Source organism: Dermacentor andersoni, chromosome 4 (genome assembly GCF_023375885.2).
Source record: "Dermacentor andersoni chromosome 4, qqDerAnde1_hic_scaffold, whole genome shotgun sequence".
Classification (NCBI taxonomy): Eukaryota; Metazoa; Arthropoda; class Arachnida; order Ixodida; family Ixodidae; genus Dermacentor; species Dermacentor andersoni.
Window position 1 is genome coordinate 19,587,374 of NC_092817.1, and position 26,804 is coordinate 19,614,177.

At 48.9% G+C, this 26,804-nt stretch overlaps 1 protein-coding gene and 1 non-coding gene across 2 annotated transcripts in view; both read right to left on the reverse strand.

Annotated features, from left to right (window-relative positions):
- LOC126535827 (uncharacterized) overlaps nt 1–4,214 on the reverse strand; it is a 297,493-nt gene extending 293,279 nt beyond the window's left edge. Inside the window, exon 1 of the mRNA XM_050182659.2 lies at nt 869–4,214. Within this exon, the coding sequence (XP_050038616.1) occupies nt 869–1,330 (462 nt within the window). The 5' untranslated portion in view covers nt 1,331–4,214. The remainder of the gene's footprint in view (nt 1–868) is intronic.
- Nucleotides 4,215–23,466: 19,252 nt separating this feature from the next.
- Nucleotides 23,467–23,538, reverse strand: TRNAR-CCU (transfer RNA arginine (anticodon CCU)). The gene has a single exon. It is a non-coding gene; the product is annotated as a tRNA-Arg (tRNA).
- Nucleotides 23,539–26,804: the final 3,266 nt, after the last annotated feature.

Sequence of the window (26,804 nt, forward strand, 5' to 3'; positions counted from 1 at the left end):
TGGCACAACAGAGAGCGAGGTGGTTGAGCTTTATTGAGAGGAAAACAAATGAAATCAGGCGTTCGAAGCCAGGGAAGTTTGCCTTTGAACAAGGAGTTATATATAGGGTCGAATGGCGTGAAGTGCAGCGCAGCAAGAACAAAGGACGCAAGTAGGAACGAAACACACAAGCGCTTCCGTGTGTGTGTGTTGCTTCTATGGTTGCGTCCTTGTTCGTGCAGCGCTACACTTTATGCCATTCCAAGATGATCAACCAACAAGCCCACATTGCCGCCCTCGTGGGATCCAATTTGCCGTTGACGACGACTCTTGCGCAGCATGTAGAAACGGTTCAGAAACCATCGAGCATGTTTGGCTAGAATGTCACAGTATCTGCCTGCAGTAATTAATGTAGACGTGGTTAGGTTGCCCGAGGCAAAGGATATTGAGAACAGCAGTTGAAACGTAGATAGATCTGTCATGGAGACAAGTGAGAAACGGCTGGCAGATTGATGGCGCGATGGAAGAAAAAACACGCAATACAGGAAACATTACTTATTCTACAAATTTAGCGTACCGTAAAAAAATTCAGGTAGAATCAATACTTTTTCTTTTACCATCCATCCATCCATCCATCCATCCAAAGGCTTAACATCCTTCTGGGTGTAGCACGAGGCCACGGAAGAAACTTCCCTTACAGGTTCCTCGACGAGAAAGCTTCACAATTCAAGAAAGCCTCATCGTGGTCCTGAAATCGAACCTCTATCACCGCTTTTTCTATCTCTCTGCCGAGGAACACGTAAGGGCGTAGCTTCGAGCACCGTTTGGACTGGCGCCAAGTCTCGCAAGCAGTCGCGACTAAACATGCAACAGCCAACAAGGCACTGACCGTGCAGCTGGATCGCCTGCGCTCTTCGCTCTCGGGCACGGACAGCGAGCTGCGGGGCGATGCCCGCGGCGATGGCCTCGGCGACACCCTGGGAGACCTGGCTCCGGCTGCTGCCGTGGGGACCACGGTGACGCAGCGCGTCGCCGCCGAGGAACCGCTGAGTGCCGACAGCTGCATGTCGGAGGAAGGGCCGGCCACGGGCGACACGGGCGTCAGGCTGGCCCGGTGGCGAGGCGGCAGGGGCGCCGCGAGGCTGTGTCGCGGGCTGAGCGACGACGACGAGGCGCTGCCGGCCACCGCAGGGGACCAGGCGGGCACCGCCATGGACTGGCGGCGGGACGAGGGCGACGCCGAGTACGCAGCTGCGGTGACCGCGATGCTCGCCCGGCGCAAGTTGGGCTGCGACGAGCGTCGGCTGCCCTTGCGGTGCAGCATGGTTCCCTTGCGGACCAACATTGACATGGCTTTCGAGGCGCGGCCTCGCCTCGCACTTATTCACGCTTCTCTTTCGCGGTTCGCTCACCGCTCAGCCCGAGCTGCAGCGAAATGGAGCAGCTGAATGCATGTCCATAACCAGTTCCGAAGCGTTCCTGGTGCGCTTGTGTTTTGTCACGGCCCCGTCTTAGCGAGAGGTGTCCTTCAATGCCTGTCTTTGCTGCTTCGAGAGGCGCGAGAACTGGTGGCGGCGCTGGTCTTATGGTGTTTCAGCAGGCACTGTGTCAATCGAGATCAGTTCACGAAAATAGTTTCCTTGGTTCCGTCCAGTCTTCTGTCCTCATCACCGTTGAGTTCAAAGGTGGTCCGCCGCACCAAAATATTTTCACGACTCTGCTTTTAGGTCGATTGGCAAACGGCTCTTAAGAACCAAGCTCGCAAACTAAACGTAAATATCTTCTTTCTCATCCCGTTTTGTCCTAATTGCTCAGGTCGGTCGGCTCAGTAACCAAGTCGAAAAATGTACTGTCACTGATGAACAATGTCCTTCGTCTAAGGCAACTCAGTAGCTTAATCCGCGCTGGAAAATGCTTGGCGCATCGGCGAGTCAGCAGTACTGCTAGGTTTTACAGCTGAACCTAGCTTGGTAGGAATAGGTGCTGCTAGCAAACCTTACCGACTACGGTGGTACGCGTGCGCGGATCTAAATCTATTCAAAGGCTTTTTAATCAAAATCGGCGGCGTCTCTCTCACTGTCATTCATGATATTTGTCGCGCGCCAATTGCGCCAGGTCATGCTCATTGCGTACGTGAAACAAGTCGCTGGTTTTGTGAGTCCAGGAACTTTGATTTATCCGCCAAGAACTGACCAGCAAACGTCAACCGGCTAAGATGTGCTCGCGCACATGTAAATGTGGGCCACTACGTTCTGGTCTCTAAATATTTGCTCGTTCACGTGTTTTTCTTTTTTCTTTCTAAGTTCCAGATTGTGAGATTGCGTCATAAGGAAAAGAGGATGACAGTTCGTTCGCTTTTAAACAAAATATGTTTCTGTGAACTTGTACGAATGACAATAAAGTGACTGAAGTTCACTGTTTACTACGCCTCACGACCCGCTTTCAAAGACAAAAAAAGCGCAAATTGCTGATCAAATCATGGCCCGCGAACCGATTCCCTGTTCGTTCTTATGTCGCCCACTCCTTTTGTGTCACCTAACCCAGGAACCATTAAATATTCACGTGACTGAGATTGGAGCCCCTTCTGCGAGAACTATCGGGTTGATACGAGTACGCATCATTCAAGGACTATTCGCGTTTCGCCCACCGTCATTACAGCGGCTGAAAGGCCGCGGAGTTGCACTCCAGTTTTTCTCCCTTCGGTCCGGTCGATGTCGGGGACCTGCCCGCCCCGATCGGCACGCTAACAGTTGCTTCGCGTGCCGCGACGTCTTCTAGAACGCTGTTCTTTGCGTCCCTGCTTATTCGTTTAGAAAAATTTAAGAGTAGATTGGACGATTCCCTTGCACGGTGAGTCGCTATCACCTCAACCCTTCCTACGGGAAACTTGTTCTCCTCGTGAGAGACGCGAGTTCGGAACGTGCGGTGAAAACGAACTGCAAGTGAAGACGCCGAGTGAACGTCGCGAGCGCATAACGGAGAAATGCGCCGAGTTTAGCCCATCGCGCTAACAACTATTGGCCGCAAAGCGTCCTACTCTACTACGTAAACACTCTATACGACGTCCTGTAGTTAACGTTGCTGGCAGATGCTAATTAAAATTTGAATCGTGATAGATATGCTGCTGCAACTCATTGCTCTTCCGTCATGACAATGATGCTGGGACAATTTGCGTCTCAATCACGCGCCGTGATCGCCAATTAATCTCGCTCGGTTGTTCTTCGTTGCTGTTCAAATGAAGTTGCAGAATGTTTTCTGGAACTTGGGAACGCTGAATGATGACGCGTCAATTCGGCATGCAACTTTGCTGCAGGTGCGTCGTGAATGAAATTTTTTTGGCGAAACAGACAAATTATTCCACGCACGTGTTCACTTCAGGGACCTTGTTACTCTGGACGTAATTTCCGAATTACGAATGTCGATCTTGACCGGCGATGTCTCCTACTCCTGCGGTGAAAGCGCGCAGTCGGTAAAGCAAGCTTCGCTCCTGACGACGACCTCACTGTTCTGAATTTTTCCTCTCACCTTTGAAATTCGGCGGCAAATTTGCATGCGACTGTTGCTACAGTTTCGCTGAAAACCCAGCAATTTAACAGAGGCGCGAGTTATGCACCAACGCCGAACTGACGACAGCTCCCGCAGTAATGCAAATGCAACAAAAATATTCACAGATGCCCCAATCACGCTCCACAAAAACTTTGTCCGCACAGCTTTTCACTTCAAGCAGGTCTTCGCGTCGGTCACGCAATTGCGGCAGCTGTAAGCGACGAAACAGTCGAACAACACACGCAAGAAGCAAGTTTTCCAAGGATCTTCGTTATCAATTCTCAAGATTCAAGTCTCCGGTGCTAGCGACGAAGTTCCTCGATGCGACGTGAGGGCACAAAAACAAGGTGAACTTTCTTTTCTTCACGTCTGAAGATGGGTTTCCGTCCTGTCCGGCGACACCGAAGATTTCGCGTACTTGACGTTGATCTTTTGTCTTCCGGAAGGAAAGTTTCTTCGGGGAGGCTAACCTCTGCGTTCGAAGCACTGTCCGTGCGCTACAACGCCCGAAAACTCCGCGCCGTATTTTGCGCGACGTACTAGCCTAGTCGGGTGCGAGTCAAAGCCGCGCGCGGAACGAGACAGCGAACGGAGAACACGTCCGGTGCGTTCGCGCGCCCGACAGCGTCTGCTGATTGGCAGCGGAGTCGCCCCTCTCAGCTGCGGGCGCGATCGAAGCCCGGAGCGGCGGCCGCAACCAGCGCCGACGCGGCCGCGCGCCGGCAAGCGCCTTTTGCACGCGGAAACGCCGCCGCCGCCGCTTGACGCGCGTCGGGTGTTTCTCCCCACGACTCTTGCAGGTGGGCGCGCCCGGCCAGCTCTCCGCTAATTGAAGCACGTTCGACGCGTTTTAACTGCCCTCTCGTGCGCTGCCTGGCAGTGCGGACGGACACTATCGGCGGCCAGGCTGCGGACGCTCCTCTGTTGTGTTTTGTTTTGATCTGTCCGGCCGTGTTTTCTTCTGTTGTGCAATGCTGCCTTTTTTTTTTTTGTACAACATTATCACACGCAGCACACGATCCACTCCGAACCTATGTTCTCCATGAAAGCCTACAAAAGTTGACCGGAGATTTACCTTGCTTATTTACGTTTTTTGCTTGCGGTTTGTTCGGTCTAATTGTCTCACCATCTGCGTCGCAGCAGCTGCAGCTGCAAAAAAACAAAAAAAAAGAAAGAAAGCTAGAAAACAATAAAAAACAAGCTGGGGCCGAATGTTATAACGGTTCGGAAGGGAACCGGTTCACTTGGACTCATCTGATTGGTCAAAATTTTGCTTGCATTAGCGGCCGTCAGAGACAGCGGGGTGGCAACGCAAATTACGATCACGTCACGCATCCGTCAATCATTTACAAAGCGAACGCGTCTTTGGCTAAGAGCGGAAGCGGCGAAGGGGTAGCCCGCTTTGGGTTCCGTTGCTGTGGCTTGGCTGTTGGCTTGCGACTCTGGCCCCGCGCGCCGGTCGCGCAACCCAGGAGACACGGGAGCGTCGCGCGCGCGTGCGTTGGTTGCTTCGGAGGCTGTTACTTGCCTTCGTCGTCTGCTTGGCGTTGCTCTTTCGGTGTCGACCACGGCTGGAAGTGGGATGCGCGTTCAAAGAAATGACGGATAACTATTTGCACCGCCCCTGCCGGCTTTCTAAGTAGACCTTTTGCAGGCTACACTATCAACTCAAGGAGACTCGGGTGCAAGCGTACTAGTGGTCATTCCACGGTTTCACGCTGCGGTTCATCGCCACCGGCCTGCAGCTCTCAGAGGTCGGTCGGAAGTGACGCATTAATTGGAATGGCCTATATAGATCTCTGCTGCCGACACTGTCCACGAAGTTGCTCTCGCAATAACTGTGTTGGTCGGTAGAAGGGCTGGGACCTCCGGTTCAAAGCCAATGCCAAAGAGATATTTGCACGGTGAGATCGAATTCCCAGTGCTATCACCAGCGTGAATAGCTCGCAGATCACCGTTCAGCAATCAGAAGGGTTCAACCTAGGCTGGCCCAGCGCTTCCTTCGTTAGGCTGATAAAGCTATATAAACAGGACGGGAAGATATTGTGGAGATCTCTTATTTGGCTGCCCCTTTTTCTCTAGTTTCGGAGTGCCGCACTTTGTTCCTCAATTTCACGGCACAGCGCGCACCGTCAGCAACACGCTCTTCGATTTTACTTCGCGCAGACAATGCAGGGCCCGGATATCGTGATGTTCGATTTCAAGTTCCATTGCTTCTATCACGCGACGCGCCGTGGGGCAGATCGCAGGAATAGCGGCAGCGCGGCGGCAAGCGAGTCATGTCCGAGCCGATGACGAAGGGCGAAAAAAGAAGAAAAATTTATATAGTCGGCTAGTAAACGTGACCCTTAGAACCAGTTCACGGTTTTGTTGCGCTCGCTAATTAAGAAGTGCTGGCAGTGCATTCCTGTTGCGCTCGTCGTGCAAGCTCCTGGTATCAGACGACATAGCGCTGCGCTCTGCCAACTCATTTACGCTTGCAATACCACTTGTCGGCTGAGAATGAAAAAGAACAACATTAATAAATTACTTCTCCATTGCGTAAACGCCCGGCACCACACGATTATACTTGAAAACTTGCCGTATAATATTTAATTCATATTTTACATTTATTTAGCAAGCAGAAACATTCGTCATATAATGACGTACACTTCAGAGGTGGCACCCTCTCATCTATTGGTTGCATCCTCCCCTTCCACCACCACCGGCTTGGGAGTGGTGGTGGTGGTGGTGGTGGTGGGGGTGGTGGTGGTGATGGTGGTGGTGATGATGATGATGATGATGATGGTGGTGGTGGTGGTGGTGATGATGATGATGATGATGATGATGAGGAGGAGGAGGAGGAGGAGGAGGAGGAGGAGGAGGAGGAGGAGGAGGAGGAGGAGGAGGAGGAGGAGGAGGAGGAGGAGGAGGAGGAGGAGGACGACGACGACGACGACGACGACGATGACGACGACGACGACGACTTTATCGTACCGCCGGATAAGCAGGCCCCCTACTCCCCGTCCCCGGCACACAGGCTTTGGGGACGGGGGCTTGACAGGTCCCACCTCCCCGTGCAGGCAGCAACATGGCAACATATTCGTTGTACATACTTGTGGCAAGGTTTATATATATATATATATATATATATATATATCGAACACTGGAGTGCTGCACCAGGGAGGCCAATTCCTGTTCTGGTGAGGGATTGTCTTTTGTTGAAGCTTTTCTTTTATATAAATATTACTCAGAATACTTTTTTGTGTTTTATGTTGTCGCCGTGCAGCCACACGAACAAAAAGAGATCCTAGTGCATCTCATGGGGGTTCTATCTATCAATCTGGTGCATTTCAAGCCTCTGTGTAATTTGGACGTGTTTTGCATAGTTTGAAGATTTGTTTACATTTTTCTCAAAAGAAGATCTTGCTCCACCTAATGTTACCCAAACTTTGATAACTATGTATTGAATGAATATTTTGATACGAAATTTTGTTCATTCATTCCTTACTTGGAGATATGTGCAAAGAACTAGAACAAAGAAAATTGGTGCAATATGTTTGCATTTACTGCTCATTTTGCAAATAAATTGGCTCAAATTGGCAATTGTTTGCGCTTTGGTTAGTTTTTTGAACCTTACGTTCTTAATATTTCACATTGCATTTATCCTAGTTCATTGTACAGGACCCCCAGTAGCTACACAAACGCCAAAGTTTGACTCAATTCAGCAATTCATTAGTTACTTATCGTCGCTGACGTGACTGGCACTTTTACCACATTTTGTGACAAAAATTGCCTGCCAAAAAGAAAATGAACCATTTCCTGCACATTAAATAGTTGAATAAGCTAAATAAGACATGCTTATTTAGGAGAAGAGGTTGTTTGAATCCTGGCTTGAGATTTAAAGAAAAATATTTCTTGTGTGGCCTACCACCTTAAAGCATACCGAGTCCGCGGAGGTAGTATCACCTTCGATTTCGCTGCTTGGCTGCTTGTACACAGCAGCGCCTATCTGGCAACCAGACCATTGGCCAGACTTGCACGTGCACATACGCGATGCCTATGGGACAGGGGCCACATTCCAGCACATAAAATTCTGTTATCTTGTTGTTGATCTTGTTTGCAAACTTGGACTTTTAAAAAATGTTTGTAAGAAATATACAGAACTCATCACAATGGGTGTTGTGTGCATATATATATATATATATATATATATATATATATATATATATATATATATATATATATTGTTGCATGTGGAACGACACAGACAGAAGAGGCTATTTACAGGCTATTTACACTGGAGCGAGGCAGCCACGCCGACACTCGCTCGCGCCAAGCGCACTGACCAACTTCATCGTCGTTCTCGCGGCGGCTCGTTTCTTGAGCATCGCTCGATGATATCGTAATACTACCCCCCCCCCCCCCGGCGGCAAAAGCACCGTCACGGTGCTGTTAGATATCCAAGGCGCATGGAGAGTTGTAGGGCTTGAGTCGGGCGACGTGGACAATGTCACTGGTTGTCACAGCGGAGGACGTAGTGGGCGTGGCTAGAACGATTTCATAGGTGACATCGGTCACTTTGCGGAGCACGCGATATGGAACTGTGTAACAAGAAAGGAGTTTTTCACATAGGCCAACTTTACGCGAAGGTGACCAAAGCAACACGAGGCTGCCGGGCACAAAATGTACATCACGGTGAAGGAGGTCGTAGCGTTCCTTCTGCTTGTCTTGAGACACTTGTAGACGAGCGCGCGCAAGTTGGCGAGCGTGGTCAGCATGGGCGATTGCATCACGGGCATAATCGCTAGTTGAAGCTGTGGCGGACGGAAGCACAGTGTCCAGAGGTAGCGTTGGTTCGCGGCCATACAAGAGGTAAAACGGGCAAAAGCCAGCAGTTTCGAGACGGGAAGAGTTGTATGCAAAGGTAATGTAAGGTAGCGCCAGGTCCCAGTCACGGTGGTCGTCGGAAACGTATTTGGATAGCATGTCTGTAAGGGTGCGGTTCAAGCGCTCAGTGAGGCCGTTCGTTTGGGGATGGTAGGAGGTGGTAAATTTATGCCGTATTGAGCAAGCACGCATGATGTCGTCGATGACTTTGGCCAAAAACGTACGGCCATGGTCTGTTAGCAATTGACGCGGAGCACCATGCATCAAAATAATATCATGTAGGAGGAAGTCTGCAACATCAGTTGCGCAACTGGTCGGAAGAGCACGGGTTACGGCGTAGCGGGTCGCGTAGTCCACAGCGACTGCAACCCACTTGTTCCCTGATGTAGATTCCGGAAAGGGGCCGAGAAGGTCTAAGCCGACACGATGAAAGGGCTCGGCAGGAATGTCGACCGGCTGCAGGTAACCAGCGGGGAGCTGGGAAGGCTTCTTGCGTCGTTGGCAAACTTCACAAGCGATGACGTAACGTCGTACGGAACGGGCAAGACCCGGCCAGAAAAAACGGCGACGTACACGGTCATAGCTTCGAAATATGCCGAGATGTCCTGCCGTTGGTGCGTCGTGGAGCTCTTCTATAACGGTGGAGCGGAGGTGTTTAGGTATTACGAGTAGGAACTCAGAGCCGTCCGGATGAAGGTTACGACGGTACAGAGTACCGTCGCAGAGAACGAAGAGGCGCAGAGTAGCATCGGCCGGAGAGTGCTCAAAACGGTCGATAGTGCTCTGATGTAGGCGTCACGGCGTTGCTCGTCGGCGAAACGAAGCAACTGTGATACAGAGAATACGCAAAAAGCACTGGCAATATTAGAGGAGTCAGAGTCGTCAACAGGGTAACGCGACAAGCTGTCAGCGTCTTGGTGCAGGCGGCCAGACTTGTACACCACGGATTATGAAAATTCTTGTAGCCTCAAAGCCCATCGACCAAGCCGGCCTGTAGGATCCTTTAGCGATGAGAGCCAGCAGAGAGCATGATGGTCAGTGACTACGGAAAAGGGGCGACCGTAAAAGTAAGGACGGAACTTCGCAACCGCCCAGACTACAGCAAGGCATTCTCGTTCCGTAATAGAATAGTTGCGCTCCGATGGTGTGAGGCGGCTCGCATAAGCAATAACGCGATCCTGGCCACGCTGACGCTGGGCTAAGACGGCACCTACGCCATGACCGCTGGCATCTGTACGCAATTCTGTAGGGGCATCAGGGTCGAAGTGGGCGAGAATGGGTGGTGAGGACAGAAGAGTAACGAGACGAGAGAAGGCGGCGGCTTCTGCAGTACCCCACGAGAATTGTACGCCTTTCTTCAAAAGATTAGTGAGGGGTCTAGCAATTGCCGCAAAATCTTGAATAAATCGACGAAAGTACGAGCATAGCCCTACAAAACTTCGAACGTCTGCGGCTGTCTTCGGAACCGGAAACTCTCTGACAGCGCGAGTTTTGTCGGGATCAGGGTGTACTCCGGAAGCGTCAACGAGATGGCCCAGAAGAGTAATTTGCCGGTGGTCAAAACGACTTTTGGACGAGTTAAGTTGCAGCTTCGCCTTTCGAAATAGATCAAGTATAGTTGTGAGACGTTCAAGGTGAGTGTCGAACGTTGGCGAGAAGACGATGACGTCGTCCAGGTAGCAGAGGCATGTGGACCATTTGAAACCTTGGAGCAAGGAGTCCATCATACGCTCGAAGGTGGCAGGGGCGTTGCATAATCCAAACGGCATTACTTTAAATTGGTATAGGCCATCAGGTGTGATGAACGCGGTTTTTTCTCGGTCCATATCGTCAACAGCAATCTGCCAATATCCCGAACGAAGATCAATAGACGAGAAACAGCTGCAACCGTGCAGGCAGTCAAGGGCGTCGTCTATACGTGGGAGCGGGTAGACGTCCTTCTTAGTAATGTTGTTCAGATGACGGTAGTCTACACAGAAGCGCCAGGTGCCGTCCTTCTTAACCAACACTACATGTGATGCCCAGGGACTCGAAGAAGGCTCAATGATGTTTTTATCGAGCATTTTGTCGACTTTGTTTTGAATTACTCGACGTTCCGACGCAGAAACTCGATACGGTCGTCGGTGAATAGGCGTAGCATCGCCAGTAAGAATCCGATGCTTGACCGCGAGCGTCTGGCCTAAAGGGCGATCGTCGATGTCGAAAATATCTCGGTAGGACGATAATACTTGGCAAAGCTCTTCAGCCTGCGCCGAGGACAGGTCCGTCGCAACCATTTTCTTTATATTGGGATCGGCTCCCGAGGCTGGCACGAGGGGCCTGCTAAGCTCGCGAGAAACATCGGTCGATAACGCTGCCACGTATTGGTCGCCGAGACAATCAACGGTGTCAAGGCAAATACCTTGCGGTAGAATTTGCTTTGCCAATCCAAAGTTACAGACAGGCATGCGAGCGCGGTTGCCATTAATATTAAGTATACTGTGAGGCACTGTAACGTCATACCTTATTGGAATGTCGGGCAGAGGAGTGACGAGGTACTCGCCATCAGGAACTGGTGGGAAAGACAATGGTTCAATGTAGGCTATTGACTTTGGCTGCAGGCGAAGAAAGCCGGTGGGACGCAAGCGGCAGTGGGGTGCGTCAGAAGCTTCTGCGAGCATCGGCAACTCAAGGCGAAGGGTACTGGAAGAGCAGTCAATAAGAGCAGAATGTGCGGAGAGAAAATCGAGGCCGAGAATGAGGTCGTGGGGGCAATGAGCAATTACGGTGAAGAGGACAGGAGTGTGGCGGCCGGCGATGGTGACGCGTGCCGTACACATGCCGATGATAGGCACAGTACCGCCATCCGCAACGCGGACGACGCGTGCCGACGCTGGGGTGAGGAGCTTGTTCAGTCGTCGTCGGAAGGCAGCACTCATAATTGAAAGATGTGCTCCTGTATCAATGAGTGCCGTGACAGGATAGCCGTCAACGTCAAGAAGGTTTCGGTTCGTGGGTAACGTGAGCAGAGGATTTGAGGGCAGGGTCGACAACGCAGCTTCACCTCTAGAAGCTGCAGTGCCTAGTTTTCCGGCTGGATCCGGGAGGCGATAGGCGGCGAAGAGAAGCGACGGGGTTGGGGCGAACGAGACTGATGGCGTCGAGGTGAGGGTGAGCGGCTGTACCGAAGGTTCGGAGCAGGAGCATCAGCGGCAGTGAATTCATGGCGGTTGGTATAGGGAACGGAAGGTCCAAAGGTGCGGGAATAAGCGGCGGTGTATGTTCGAGGAGGTGGTGGCCATCGGTTGCGGTAGTGACGAGCGACGTGGCCGATGCGACAGCAGTGGAAGCAGATTGGTCTGTCATCAGGGGTACGCCATTCGGACGGGTTGCGGCGAGATGTGGTAGAAAAGGACTGTCGGGGACGAGGAGGGCCGGTAGAGAACTGGGGAACGCTGGGTTGAGACGGGGAACACACGGAGTTCAGACTCATGTTCTCAAGTTCCTGTCGGACGACGGCCTGGATCATCGCAATGGTGGTTGCTGGCGGATCGGCAGGCGTCGTGGAGAAAGCTGGTGAACAGGTGGCCTCGAGTTCGCGGCGAACAATACGGGTGACGTCGTCACAGGTGGTGGTCTGACGTGTTCGACCCTCACATGTCGACGTAGCAGCAGTGTTGGGTAGCCGCGTGATGTGGTGTGTGATACGGCGGCTCTTAGCTTGTTCAAGGCGACGGCATTCTTTGATGATGGCGTCGATAGTTGAGACGTTGCCGAAAACAAGCAAATTGAAAGCGTCGTCGGCGATGCCTTTTAGAATATGTGACACTTTATCGGCTTCGGACATAGCATCGTCAGCTTTGCGGCATAGAGCTAAGACGTCGAGGATGTAGGAAACGTACGGCTCCGTAGATGACTGAACACGAGACGCAAGAGCTATGTTGTCGGCCAGGGCACGAGACGGCCGGCCGAGCTGAAAATAGCTACGATTGGAGAATTTTCTCAACCGCGCACGAAAACAGACCTTCGTTCATTTTTGGGACTTGTGAGGTACTATCAACGGTACATTCCGAATTACTCGCAAATGGCAAGTCCATTAATGGACGCCCTCCGAAAGGGAGCACCAATTAGCGTACACTGGGATAAGGACAAAGAGAACGCTTTCCAAAGTTTGAAAACACTATTGGTTTCTCGTCCTGTGCTTCGCGCGCCAGACTACACAAAGGAATTCATAGTTCAATGCGACGCAAGCGACAGAGGTATGGGCGTGGTACTTAGTCAGGTCGGCGACGATAACGAGGAGCATCCTATCCTCTATGCCAGCCGTAAACTAAATGTAAGAGAAGAAGCCTACAGCGCTTCAGAGAAGGAATGCGCTTGTTTAGTTTGGGCCACCCAGATGTTGTCGTGTTACTTGTACAGAGCGAAGTTCATCTTCGAGACCGACCACTGTCCTCTGACTTGGCTCAATCAAATTTCACTCAGAAATGCCCGCTTGCTCCGATGGAGTCTCACTCTCCAAGAGTACTTCTCCGTTAGATATAAGAAGGGAAGGTTGCATAGCAATGCGGATGGTTTGAGCACACTAATTTGAATTCTGCGTTTGAGGGTCCCGCCTAAATTTTAGGGTTACTAGTGTTAATTTTGTTAAGCCAAGAAGATTCCCTCTCATTTAGCAGGATTCCCTCCATGATTGCTGAATTTGTCAGCACGAAATTGCTTCGAAAATTGGCATAGCGAAATGCAGCATTTTCTGTTTCTGCACTTATGTTTTCTTTGAAGCCTAGCGGGTCTAAGGTGAGACCCAAGGCACGTCATCTCGGCGCAGAGCCGTATTGTGGAGTTTGTTTCGCAGTTGCCTGTCCTTGTTGGATGTTTTGGGGCGGTGACATCATTACACAAGTGGTTGCAGCGATCACCCCATGGCCACCAGCCGTTCTCTTCCTGCCCAGCGGTTGTCAGCGCTGGACAGCCTAGATTTTCCGGGCCATGGAGGCGCTGTTAAGAACGCCCCAGCTGAGATGCAAGTTTCGCCAGCCAGTTGCGACAACGGTGGCAACCTTTTTTTTTTTTTTGGAACGCCACCGTTACGCTCTAGCGTCGTCGCCGTTGTGACTAAATACGTTCGACGAAGCAGGCTTTGTTCTGAGCCCGCCACCGCCACCCTGGTCTGCCGCGAGCGGGGGAGTGCTCGCGGGAACGTAGTTCGAGGCTCCTTCCCACGCGCCGTCCAAGACGCAAGACAATGGGCACCCGGCCGCGCTGCGGGTGTCAGCTCGGGGAATAAGAGGCACCTTTCCTGACACAAGCCCCGAGTTCTACAAAGTCCGTCTGACGTCGGCTCCGGACCGTGAACCTGTGCGGAAGTGTGTGTGTGTAAACTGTCCCGCAGAGAGGCGGCTTGTTAACGATGTCTGGACGAACGTTTCCGTCACCTTGGAATCGAAGGGGGGACCGAGTGTTTATAAACCGCTGTTGTGCGGCTGCTCAGCGCACTTTTCTAAAGCCGTCATGTTAGACTGAGGTACTTTTTTCAAGCAGTCATGTTAGACTGAGGTACTTTTCTCTCGCAGTCATGCTAGACTGATGTAGATACTGTAAATAAACCCGTATTCCTCGTTCTCGGTGAGAAGCAGTCCTTCCCTTCAACAACGTCCTCAGCGTGGATAAGTTGGACGACGGCATGGGCCAGCTACCATCTAATTCATGCCCGGCTTCAATCTTGACAACTGATTACGAGCGATGGGATTGAGCCCCCAATCCTAACACTGTGCAATCAAGCACAAGCAAACTTACGTCACCTTCACGGAGCGGGTTGTTTATTTGATTCCGATGACCTGTGAGAAAATGTACGTTGGCCATACAGATAGAGGTCTGAACACAAGACACACACAGCATAACTACCATTGCTCTTGAAAAGACACCGGTCACCTTGTCTACCTTTGTAGGGATTGCGGCTGCGTGTCGGAACAAAGATACAAAAGTGGTGTGCAGGAAAGAAACAAGCTGACACATGAAATTAAAGAATCAGCCGAGATTTCAAACCGGAAGGAAAGGCGCGTCAGTTTCCCCTCGGCCACCTTATCTGAAAAAGAAAAAAAAATGTTTTTTTTTATGTATCTGAACTCGACTGTCTCAAATGGTGCGTTTCACTCGATTTCTTTCTCCTTTATTCCTTTTTGTGCAGTATGAAGGCTTGTGAAGTATGAAGTTCCCGTGCAGCATGACGGCTGTTAGCTCGTATGAGGGGTCAAAAATCTGTGTCGTCCTCTTCTCTGACGCGCTCCCCGCATGCGTTGGAAGGCGTATCGATGTGCGCTTATCCAGCAATAAACTGACAATTGCAGAACAGCGCTCGTGTTTGTTCATTCTGTGTTACGTCATTGTTTCAAAGTGCGCTGCCATATCGTATCATTACTTACCAACTTCAGTACGTCTTAAGCAAATGTATCGGCGAATTGCGGAATACAGCGGCGCGGCCCACTGCGGGACTTGCCGGATACGTCGACGACATGTGAGCGAGACCCGCAAGTAGTCTTTGACTAATCTTGGAGAGGCGTCGGCCTGTTAGTGTAGAACATTGGTCTTATTATTTCCATCTCTGATTGCCAATAGAAGTTGAATGCTCTGTGGGTGAATTTTCGATCAGAAGCGAAAATCTTGTAATATAAGGCTGAAGAAAGGGCGGAATACTTTTTTCACCTGCACATCTTGCAGCAAGTCGGGGAGGTGGGTGAGGTTGTGATACCGCTCTAACCTCAGCCTGACCACGACGTTGAATTCGAAGAACCGACATGGTCAAAAACACAAAAAGAAACGCATAACCCGAAAAAAAAACAATTTTTAAATAATTACACAAGAATATCATATATAAGAGCCAAGCATGTGGCAAGAGATAGTTCTGCTACGTTCGCATTTTGCTGCCACGAATCCAGCAGACAAAAATGCAAGTGTCCCGAGGACTCTGTTAATGAACGCTGAAAAAGGAGCTCTAAATTAGCCCGTACTCACAGATTGGCGCTTTTGCTCGCCTCCCTCTGCTCCCTCTTCGTTTGCCGGAATGGCTAAGCATGGCTTTCAATTAAAAAGAAAAGAAAAGAAAACTCATTCCTAAAGTTTTCAGTAGAAGTTTACTTCAGGAGCTTCTGTCTAAAAGCATGGCAAAAGACCAGTCGCGTTGCTCGCCAATCACTGCACGAAATTTTATGAGTTTCGTTCAGTGGCGTAGCAACAGGGGGGGCCGGGGGGCCGTGGGCCCCGGGCGCAAGGGGCCAGAGAGGGGGGGGGGGGGGGGGGGGGGGGTGTCATATACGTCTGACGACACCCCTCTTTCCGCCGGCTACACCCGGGGAGGGGGGTGACAGAAGACCTATGGGCCCCGGGTGCCAGACGACCTAGCTACGCCACTGGTTTCGTTGCATTTAAAAGAAATAAACTTAAATATATCAACTTATAGAGAGTAGATTTTTTAGTAAGGCGTTGATTAAGAAGAATTGTTGATAGTCACAAAATGATACTGTGTGACACACCAAAAAATAAAAAAAATACTCGGTATCACAATTTTGCAAAAGGCACCTACTGGGACCTCTAAAGAGGACGAAATTTATTTATTATGCTACGCTATGAAATGCACCCCTAATTTGTAAGGAGGACTTTCGCGAAAAACTCGTAAACTGTATAACAGCTTTACGTAAGTTGTAAAACTTACAATTGTCTCTGACCGCATCGGAAGCTCAAACAGACGCAGTTTACAAAACTGTGATATTGGTGCACAGTTACAGATTTTTAATCATTATGCTGCAGTTTTCTTTTTCTTTGCTGTGTTATTTTGTCTCGCCGATTTTCAGTAATTTTTGTAAAACAGCTGACACTATAAGTGAAAGTTACGCTTCCTGCGCTCAATATAAATCACATTTATGTCTCAAGTGCAACAAAATGCATTCAAAAAAGTTCAGCGACTGTCTAATGAAAGTATATTTCAATGTTCAACATGTATTTGAATAGGAAAATTGGAGTTGGTGCCGACAAAACGCTCCTAAAATATCGCACCATGCCGCAACGTGAATGACATCATCGCGAAAGGTCGTATATTTAGGGGCACTTTGCAGTGTCGGACCGTACGAAGCGAACATCACACAGGAAATTAACTGTTTTATTTAAATGTAGGCTTAATTACAAATGAGGGTTAAATTGCCAAAAAAATTATAATGAATATACAAAGAGTAAAAAACAACTTGAAGACGCCAGGACCCAACCCCACAGCAATGCGGCGGTTGTAGGTTGCCGCAACACAGAATAAATCCAACAAATGCTCCTGGACTGGCCTTTAATTTGAGTATAACGTAATTTGTTTCGTTACAACCAAGAAATTAAATAACAAGGGACGGTTTATTCGGCTAGAAAGAAGTTGCTGTAGAAAGATTAAGATGTGGGCATACCTCGATTCCACTATTTCTCACTGCCCTAGATTACAAAAAGGAAAGGTTAAAAAAATGAACTAAAGAAAAAAATCGGTTACTACAAAGCAGTTCTCCGTGAATAACCAGGTAACCCCTTTCCTATACAAATGACCGATGGTCGATGTAAGTTATATTGAGAATTTAATCTACGTCAATCCTTTACTGTTGCTCACTTTCTGACTTTCAAAGTTTGTTCTCCCGGGTAAATGTGGCCTATCTGTTTTCCCAAAGGTGTTATTTTCCGACCTCGTCGGAAAATTAGGTGTCACTCGCAGGTCGCTTATGTGTGAAAACTGGTTTCGTAAGTCGTATTGTCAGCAGCAGCGAATAAGGTGAAACTAGCGGCTGCGACGTGGCGCATCGTTTGACCAGTGTCCCGCTTCTTGGACGTTCGCACCTTCGTACATTCCAGAGCACTGCGCGCAACTCCTGGGAGAACAGTGTGCACCTGGCGCGTGTTGAGGGCGCGAGCAGGCAGTGAGTGGAAAGCGGCCAGTCCTCCTCACGCATGCTAAAGTCGTGCAGTCGATCGACCGTGCCTCCGACGGAAATAGAAAACAGACAAAAAAAAAGGATTAAGCCTAAAGTATGGAGGTTAAGACGCACACAATTCCCGGCAGCTTTTGTTTCCTGGTCCACCGCCTTCCCCTGCGACGAATGCGGTGGCCTGGCGGGACGGGCACGACGCCCATCGTTTGGCGCGAACAAAACAACCAAGCTGTACACACGTAATGCCCGGCTGACGAGAAAGCGTGCCAAGCACACGCGCGACGCAGCCTTTTTGTCGTCGTCCCTGTTTTTCGACCATTTCTGCATTTGTCATCGCCATTACCGCTCCCCTTCTTTTGTTTCGCTTCGCTTTTCCTCGTTTTTGTTGGCCACACATCGCCGTCTGTTCGCCAGTCCCACGACTCTCTCATGCGCGCCCTTTTCGATGCTCTTTCTGCCTTGTTGGCGCTGATGCTGTTACGGCGCCTCGTTCCCCTTTTTCGTCCCCAGAGCGGTCAAAGTCAAGGAAATTGGAGACCCTGACGCCAGGGGCTCTTACGCCGAGGGATTCTCTTATGCGCGCTTTTTTATTTATTTCTCTCTTACACGTGCTTTCACTCGTCTAATCCCCCCCGCCCCCCATTTCTTCTTTCTTTTCTTTTTCTTTTTCTTTCGTGCAATGAGCCCATCTCCTTTCCTCTAACGTATTTTATAGGCTCGGCTCTTCTCGCTAAGATAGGCAATGGCTGGTTTCAATAAATAAAGAGGGAAAAAGGACACTTACGTTTTGTTTTTTGATCAGGAAAACTTCGGCCTTCTCGCCGAGCTTTTGTGCGTGCATGCGTGCGTGCGTGCGTGCGTGCGTGCGCGCGTGCGCGTGTGACTTCTCTGCAATTCTGAACTCTTCTCGCTTGCAAACTTTGATTGGCAGTACATATGAAAAGATGTGAAAGAAAGAAAGAAAGAAAGAAAGAAAGAAAGAAAGAAAGAAAGAAAGAAAGAAAGAAAGAAAGAAAGAAAGAAAGAAAGAAAACGACAATGAAGACAGCCGAGAGAGGCGAACAACGTGTCATAATGTACAACAAAAACACGGCCCTTGTCGCTTAAAAGCGCGGAAGCGGGTACCGTTGGCGCTAAACGCAGTTTGATATACGCCCGGAAATGAAGCGCAAGAAATCTCAATTCACGGCTCCCGCGCACACTTTGCACGCGTCGCAACAGCTGCGAGCGCGACGGCGAACAACGGAAAGATGTTATGACACGGCGTACTCGCTCTAAAAGTAAATATAAACAGATAATAAGTAATAATAATAGTAAGCACAACGTTCTTCCGCCAAATTTCTATTACGGTAGGTCTCGCGCACTGCTTTATTCAATGCTCACGCGTTCTCGACCTGAATATGTTCCTCTTGTACGCTAGCAAGTATTGCATAAAGGTATAAAGGTTTTACGCACTCCCGACGAAATCGTTTCCATCTTTGTGTCTCTTGCTTCCATTTGGGCATCAATCGAATGAGTTTTCTTTGGTCCTTATTTCCTCCGTGGAAAGGCAAAGGGAGAAAAAAGACTCGTAAGCATCCCTACAGGTCAACCATTTCCACACTCGTGTTTCAGGCACCCTTTCATTCTTGCAGAGAAATGAAATCAAAACTTTGCTTTGGTATTCATCAAAGAAAAGGGGTGATAAGGATAAAGCTGCTGTGTCGCAGCTTCAGAGGGACGCGGTCCCCTATAGACCGTTTCATCGGGCGAGGAGGATAGGGCGCGCGGAGAGCCTTACCTCCTCTCTGGCTTGGGCGATCCGGCGCGGCGCTGCTTGAAAATATTGCTGTCGCGTGCTGCGGAACGATTTCGAGATGTTTTAGATCTTACTTTGTGAAATTTACGCCATGTTCGTTCATATAAGGTCGTCAGGGAAGCCTTTCGGTGCATCGGTAACTACTGTAGGCAGAAATATTTCTTGGGGGCGCAAAAATGTGACGTGCATAATCAGCCGCGGTGTACGCACATTATCAGTCGCGGTGTGTGTGTGTTGTGAAATATTTTGTTTATATCGGTTTTAATTCAACAAAGAAAACCGGTGTCTCTGTATTAGCAGCATGAAATGGTAAATCTGCTCACTATCTGATCGCTTGGCGTAGGGAGTAAAACATAAAGCATAAGAGCGCATGCTCGTGCACGGACAACCTAAGGCAACCACGAAACATCCAAGCGGCAGGCGCTATCAAATATTTGTGATGCACCGGCATCGTTCTCGCGCATTTCAAGTCTAGTAGGCTTCAAATTACCATATGTCTACGCTAGCCTTCCTGCATGAGGCTGATGGCGCTGCTCAACACAGCGATCACTGCGTTTGGTGAACCAGCACGATACATATGTTAGCTGTGCGCTTCGGCATTGCCTTTTTGGCCTGCATACAGCCATAATATATGACATGGATCACATAAAAAGAATGCAATGCCTATTTTTGAGGACAAAATTTCCGCAATACGTGTGAGTGCGTCGTAGAGAACGGAATGAACACAACTGAAAAAAAATTCGGTTGTCATCCTCTTTCTCGAAAAAGCAAGAGACAACGGGTTAACACCGCAATAGGACCTCGCATAGTCACGCCGCACAACGTTTATAAATATATAACCGCTGATGCAGTATGCTTGGACCATGCGGTATATAGAACAAAGATATATCTAATCCAGCACCTACCACTGCTTAGGACGCTCGCGCAGTTCGTAAACAGTCCATTTGCTGGACAAGCTTAATTCAGACTGTAAGGTATGCTGCTGTTACTTGCCAAAACTATTTTATTCAGGGGCGGAAACCTCATCCATCGAACCAAGTAGTCACGCAATGTAACCTGCAGCGAACAGTTTGAACGCTTGTCAAAGTATAACATCACAGCTCCTACCGTAGCAGAACGGTACCCACGCTGTTACGATCGTCGCGTATGTTTCATGGCTCCTAAACCGCAGCTTAGAAATAGAGGATAATACTGCAATAAGGTCACATTAGTGAATGGAACATTCAGAAATACATAACTGATCTCGCAAGCTGATTGTATGCGCAAAAATATGCGCGCACACATCGGGCTGCGTGTTCCGTCCACCTCAACGCCAGCAGAAATTCCGGCCATGACGCCTTTAACCACTTCAGCACGTCTCACAGAACCGTTTACCACGTAGAAGGCGCACGTCATACCAAACAGACCGCACGATCGCGAAAACAAACGCCAGAACCTGCCGCCGAGCGTATACCTGCCATGCAAAAGACCGCTTTCACCCAAGCCAGTATGGCGCTGCTCATAGGCGGCGCCACTGCGCTCACAATATGGCGGCGCCTACGAAAAAACGGTCTATATATAGCACCAAGGGTTTGACAAGCAGACAAGGGCGGATATTGCAGCGACATTAAAATACAGAATTTGCGTACGGCGCTGCATAGGTTAGAAACTAAGGAAGGAAAGCCGAAAGTATGATAACCACCTTCGCAGCACAGCACAACTCAGGTTAGATAAAAGTAAAATTAAGAGGAAGTTTTACCTCAGGATGTCCTGTCTAAATACATGGTAACGGAGAAATCGTTTTCCTCGGCATCCACTGCACCGAATTGAATGAGGTGTGTGGTGCTTAAAAGAAAAAGTTAAAATCAGCCGTCCACGGAAAAAAAGTAGATTTTCAACATAAGCCATCAATATTTTTAGAAATCTTTCGGAAAATCGCAATATTTCAAGGAAGAAAATATTTGTAACTCTGAATCTCAGTGAGAAAAAAAGTTATCACAATTGTGTGAACTGCACTTCTTTTAAGACATCGAAAGTGCACCAAAATTGATGTATTATAGACCATTCTGTAACGCACCGATAATTTGTCAGTACGACATTTGGAGAACTCTCACTAACATTAGAGTGTTTTAGTTAGGTGTTTGCAGTCCGCTCCACTCAGAGCGGCATATGCTAGCAACTGTCACACAAGCGCTTAGCGGAAACGCTTCTGCTCTTGCACACAACGCTCGTGCAGGTAACGGAATGAAAATCGCTTCCATCACACCGACAGAGCGGAGTGTGAGAGCGTGTCTGATTGGCTTCTCGGTGGTTTTGCAGCGGAGCTGATAGCGCTTCGCTCGCGACTCGGCAAGACGCGCTTATCAAAGAGAAATCTACGCAGTTCCCTGCAGTGAAATCTGAGCGAAGCGGAGCATAAGCGTCGCTCAACTAAAGCTGTCTAGTGTTACGAGTTCACGTAAGCTATAAACTCGTATACCGAATTTGTCTACTTCAGGTGCTCTAAACTAATGCAGTTTATACAGAAATGCGACATCTCTTCTTGGTTCATAGTTAGGCATTTGTAAACTTGCTTCTACCGCTTCTTCTCTATCTTTGTTCGTTCTTTTATTATCATAGCAATTATATGGGCACCCGAGGTGAATTTCCACCATCGCCGTTGCCGTGATGTTCTGTATGAAGTCCAAGTGCGAGAACATAGCGGCCGCATACCGTGTGCTGTAGGTGCGAAGGAGAGCAGAGAACGATGGCGGCTTGGTGCGGCGGTGTCTTGCGCTCGCAGCGAGCGCGGAGGTGAGCGCACGCTAGAAGAGAGAGAGAGGGATGGAGAAGAGACAGGTTGCGCGCTGAGCACTACCGTGCGCGCCCTATCGTAGAGGTAATCTCCTGTCGGTACAAAAGCTACGCTCGCCGAGAGCTTCCTGTTGAAGCGGGAGGCAGCGCAAAGGGCAATTCGCTCGCCGCTGCTGCCGTTCTTCATCGCGTCGGTGTTGTCATAGTGAGTGTTTGCGGTCATCGAGCGAGATCTGCTGATGTGTTCCCGTGCACGCGTGACATTATGATTGGGAACGTAATCAGTAAGCGAATGTTCACTGTAATTTATACGACCAATGAAACTACGAGCCTTGCTTTGTGTTCTTGTCTAATACTTTGCTATTGCAATCGATGCTTCGCTTCCAAAGCGAAACTGCCATCTTTTTTATTTATTTTTTTTTTACATTGCCAACTTTCGGCATTTTTTAAAGAATTTGAGGCCCTAATCCGAAATATTGCTTTCAACAGTACGACGAATTTAGTTCGACGAAATCAGTTGAGCAGTTGTCTAATCAAAGCTTTTCTGCGTTTCACGCATATCTGAATAGGAAGATCGGTGTTTGACTCGGAGTTCAAGCATCAACGTGCAACGTTCACGATCCTCGCCTATGCAAAACGGCTAATTTCGCAAGCCAGAAAGCAACAGCACATATTTTAGTTCCACGTTTGGCGAGTTTTATTGCTATCCGCCACGGTGGCTTAATGCCTATGGCACTCAGCTGCGGCAGCATTTGGACGGGAGAGAAGTGGACAAAAGCTCGCGTACGGTGATTTAGGTGCACGTTGAAGAACCCTGGGCGATGGAAATCGATTCGCGAACACCCAACTACCGCGTACCTCATAGCCACAGTTCTTAATTCGGACGTTAAACCCCAATGAAACAATCAAACAAACGCTCGAACGTTGAAATCTGCAAAACGTGGACTCGTGGTGCTTGAAATGCTCTCATTGTCACATCTAATTCTGCAAATGAGAGGGAAAGGTAGGAACTGTCTCGTTTATGAAAGCTGGCGATGTTTGCCTGGCTGGCGACCCCGCATGCTGCTTCAAGTGTTCGGTGAACACACACGATGCGCACCTCGGTAAATGTGTGTGTATGATCTCGAGAAGGTGTCCTGAGTAATTCTGGAGCATACACACAGTGGGGAGTGGCCGTGAATCGGCTGGTTAAGACAAATAGTCATGAAAAGCGAAACCCCGCGCCTCTACCAAAACGATGTTACGGGGAATATTTAATCGACAGTAAACGTCTAGCCCTGGGCTAGTCAAGACTGCACAGGGCACCCAGGTTTTAGCGGGTCTTTCAGCCCGACAGGAGAGACTCTGACCCAGCCCCACTACAACGTATTTGTCTTCGCCATGGTTCGTGACTATATATATATATATACGAGAAGAAAGGGGTTAACCGCCGAGGTGCCCGATTTTTGTTAATCATATTATAAGAAGCCAACAAACGATGAAATCCAGGAAAATATTGGGGGAATCACTTGTAGTTACTAATTGAATTGAAGGAATGATAAATTAATGCAAATGAAAGTGGATGACAGAACAACTTGCCGCAGGTGGGAAACGATCCCACGTCTTCGCATTAGGCGTGCGATGCTCTACCAGTTGAGCTACCGCGACGCCGTTTTCCCATCCACTTTCTTGGGTATTTATGTTTTACTACTAGAACTAACCCTGGGAGTGTTAGCCAGCGCCACCACTCACAAACCTTAGCGGTTGATGTGGAACATCCTTTCAGCCGCAGGCGTCACGAGTATGTGATCTTTTTGGGTAAAGGCATCAATATGGCCGGATTCGAGACCCTCGTGATGTAATGAACGAGAAGAAAGGGGATTAACCGAGGCGCCCGATTTTTCTTAATCCTATTATAGGAAGCCAACAAAGACACCAAGGACAATATAGGGGAAATTACCTGTACATAAAATTCAATTAAAGAAATGATAAATTAATAGTAATGAAAGCGGATGAAAACCAACTTGCCGCAGGTGGGGAACGATCCCACGTCTTCACATTACGCGTGCGATGTTCTTACCAATTGAGCTACCGCGGCACCGTTTTCCCATCCACTTTCTGGGGTATTTGTGTTTTACTACTGGAATCTTGGGAGTGTTAGCCAGCGCCACCACTTCTCCTTCCTTACAGAACCAGGGTCTCGAATCCTGCAACAATGATGCCTTCAGTTAGCATGTGTGGGTTTATTGGCCAGTTGCCTTCATCCAAAAAGGTCACGTACTCGTGACGCCTGCGGCAGAAAGGATGTTCCACATCCGCCGCCAAGGTTTTTGAGTGGTGGCGCTTGCTAACGCTCCCAGGTTCTAGCAGTAAAATATAAACACCTAAGAAACTGGACAGGGAAACGGCACCGCGGTAGCTCAATTGGCAAGAGCATCGCACGCGTAATGCGAAGACGCGGGATCGTTCCCCACCTGCGGCAAGTTGTTTTTTCATCCACTTTCCTTACCATTCATTCCACATTTGTTTAATTCATTTAGTAAGAACAAGTAATTTCCCCTATGTTGTCCTAAGTGTTTTTGTTTGTTGGCTTCTTTGATTTGATGTGATTAATAAAAATCGAAAGAGAACGGCAATTCACAATAGGCAGCGAGGCACTGGAAGTGGTAAGGGAATACATCTACTTAGGGCAGGTAGTGACGGCGGATCCGGATCATGAGACGGAAATAATCAGAAGAATAAGAATGGGCTGGGGTGCGTTTGGCAGGCATTCTCAGATCATGAACAGCAGGTTGCCATTATCCCTCAAGAGAAAAGTGTATAATAACTGTGTCTCACCAGTACTCACCTACGGGGCAGAAACCTGGAGGATTACGAAGAAGGGTTTACTCAAATTGAGGACGACGCAACGAGCCATGGAAAGAAGAATGATAGGTGTAACGTTAAGGGATAAGAAAAGAGCAGATTGGGTGAGGGAACAAACACGAGTTAATGACATCTTAGTTGAAATCAAGAAAAAGAAATGGGCATGGGCAGCACATGTAATGAGGAGGGAAGATAACCGATGGTCATTAAGGGTTACGGACTGGATTCCAAGGGAAGGGAAGCGTAGCCGGGGGCGGCAGAAAGTTAGGTGGGCGGATGAGATTAAGAAGTTTGCAGGAACGACATGGCCACAATTAGTACATGACCGGGGTTGTTGGAGAAGTATGGGAGAGGCCTTTGCCCTGCAGTGGGCGTAACCAGGCTGATGATGATGATGAACAAAAATCGGGCCCCTCGGACCACCATTTCTTCTCGTTTATATATATATATATATATATATATATATATATAGAGAGAGAGAGAGAGAGAGAATGAAGCAGCCAGTTATATATTTCTGTAGCTGAAACCAAGTACAGAGGCTCCAAAAGAAAGAATAACAGGTACAGACAACTTTATACAAACACTGCGTAGCGGAGTTAGTAACAATTTTTCGCTTATTATAGCCAAACACCTACAGGAAAGAAACAAATTATTTATTGTCTCTAGCTCGGCACAAAATGAGCACAGCGAGAGGTAACCAGTTTGGATCTGTGTTCTAACATAGGTATGCGACAGCGCAACCTCGTGATTGACACTTCGCCACATGAACACATCCACCGTGTTGTTTTCTTTTTCTTCCTGCCCTGCTTTAAAAGCCTGTTATGTTTCACTTTTCTTTTTATGCTTTTGCGGCGCCCGTGGACGTTTCTAGTTCCCTCTTCTAAGGCATGTGCGAGCCCCACCGCAGCCTTTTACAGCGAAGCTGTATATGGCTAGCCGTTTCGTCCGTCCGTCCGTCTGTCACATGAACGCTGGAAACTCCATTGGCGCAACCGCATGCGCATGCGCAAAAAAAAAAAAACAGAGGCGCGAGATTGGCTGCGCCAGTAGTGGCTCCTAAATAGGTAGGCCACGCGTCATACGTAATCCTGAGGAGCAGGCAGCTTTCGATAAGCAACGCCATGAGCAGAATCGGGAACGAGCTCGCCTACACCATGCCGATGCGGCAGCCAGAACACGCTCATGCAGCCGAGCGCAAGCAGCAACTGCATACCGAGGATCCGGCAGCCTACCAAGCCGTCAGGATTAACCCAGTGTTAAACAACGGAACCGCACCTTTCAGCTTTGCTGGTTAACCATCTGTACGGAGTGCTTGGGCGGTGATTTTTGTTGAATACTTTTGTTCCTTGTCAACATGCTACCTTACCTTCTTTATTCTGCCCCCAATGTCTGCCGCCTGGCCCCTTCTCAGGTGTTAGACGCCCACGCTAAACAGTTACAGTGCGATTAGCAGTTCATTTCCTTCCCTCCCTTCTTTGTATTTATTATTGTCTCTGTTAGATAAACAACCAATTACTTATAAAGGTAATGTTCATATGAGGTGCATATTTTCAGTTTAGAACTCATTCACAGCTGGAGTACGTTTTAAAATCTTTATTTTTCGTTTGGTCTGCAAGTAACCCCTGCCATAAAACGACGTTTCGAAAGCAAATAACTGCGACGCCATGAATGCCGTTATTACAAATATAACACGACACCTGGCACCTCCGTTACGTGTAAATGGTTAATTCACGTTAATTTTACTTCGATCGACATAACTTCTAAACATCACAAAAGACAGGCAAAATACCTATACCGGCGTGGCTGTCACATTGAAATGTTAGAAGTATGCCCTTTCTCTAAGGCACACCTTTACGAGGGTGTAGAGTCGCCTTCCTTCGATTGCAGAAGGATGGTGCTGTCCAATCGTGTCAAGCCGAGAAGGCGTCGTGTCTTCTTTAGCCTGCGAGTTCATCTGTTCGTGGCTAATCAAAGGCGCTCTCTCCTGCGACGTTGGTGTTCGAGGATGTCTCGGGCTGGAAGTGGACTATGTTGGAAAGGGCTATGGTTCCCCGCTCGGTTTTGTGAGT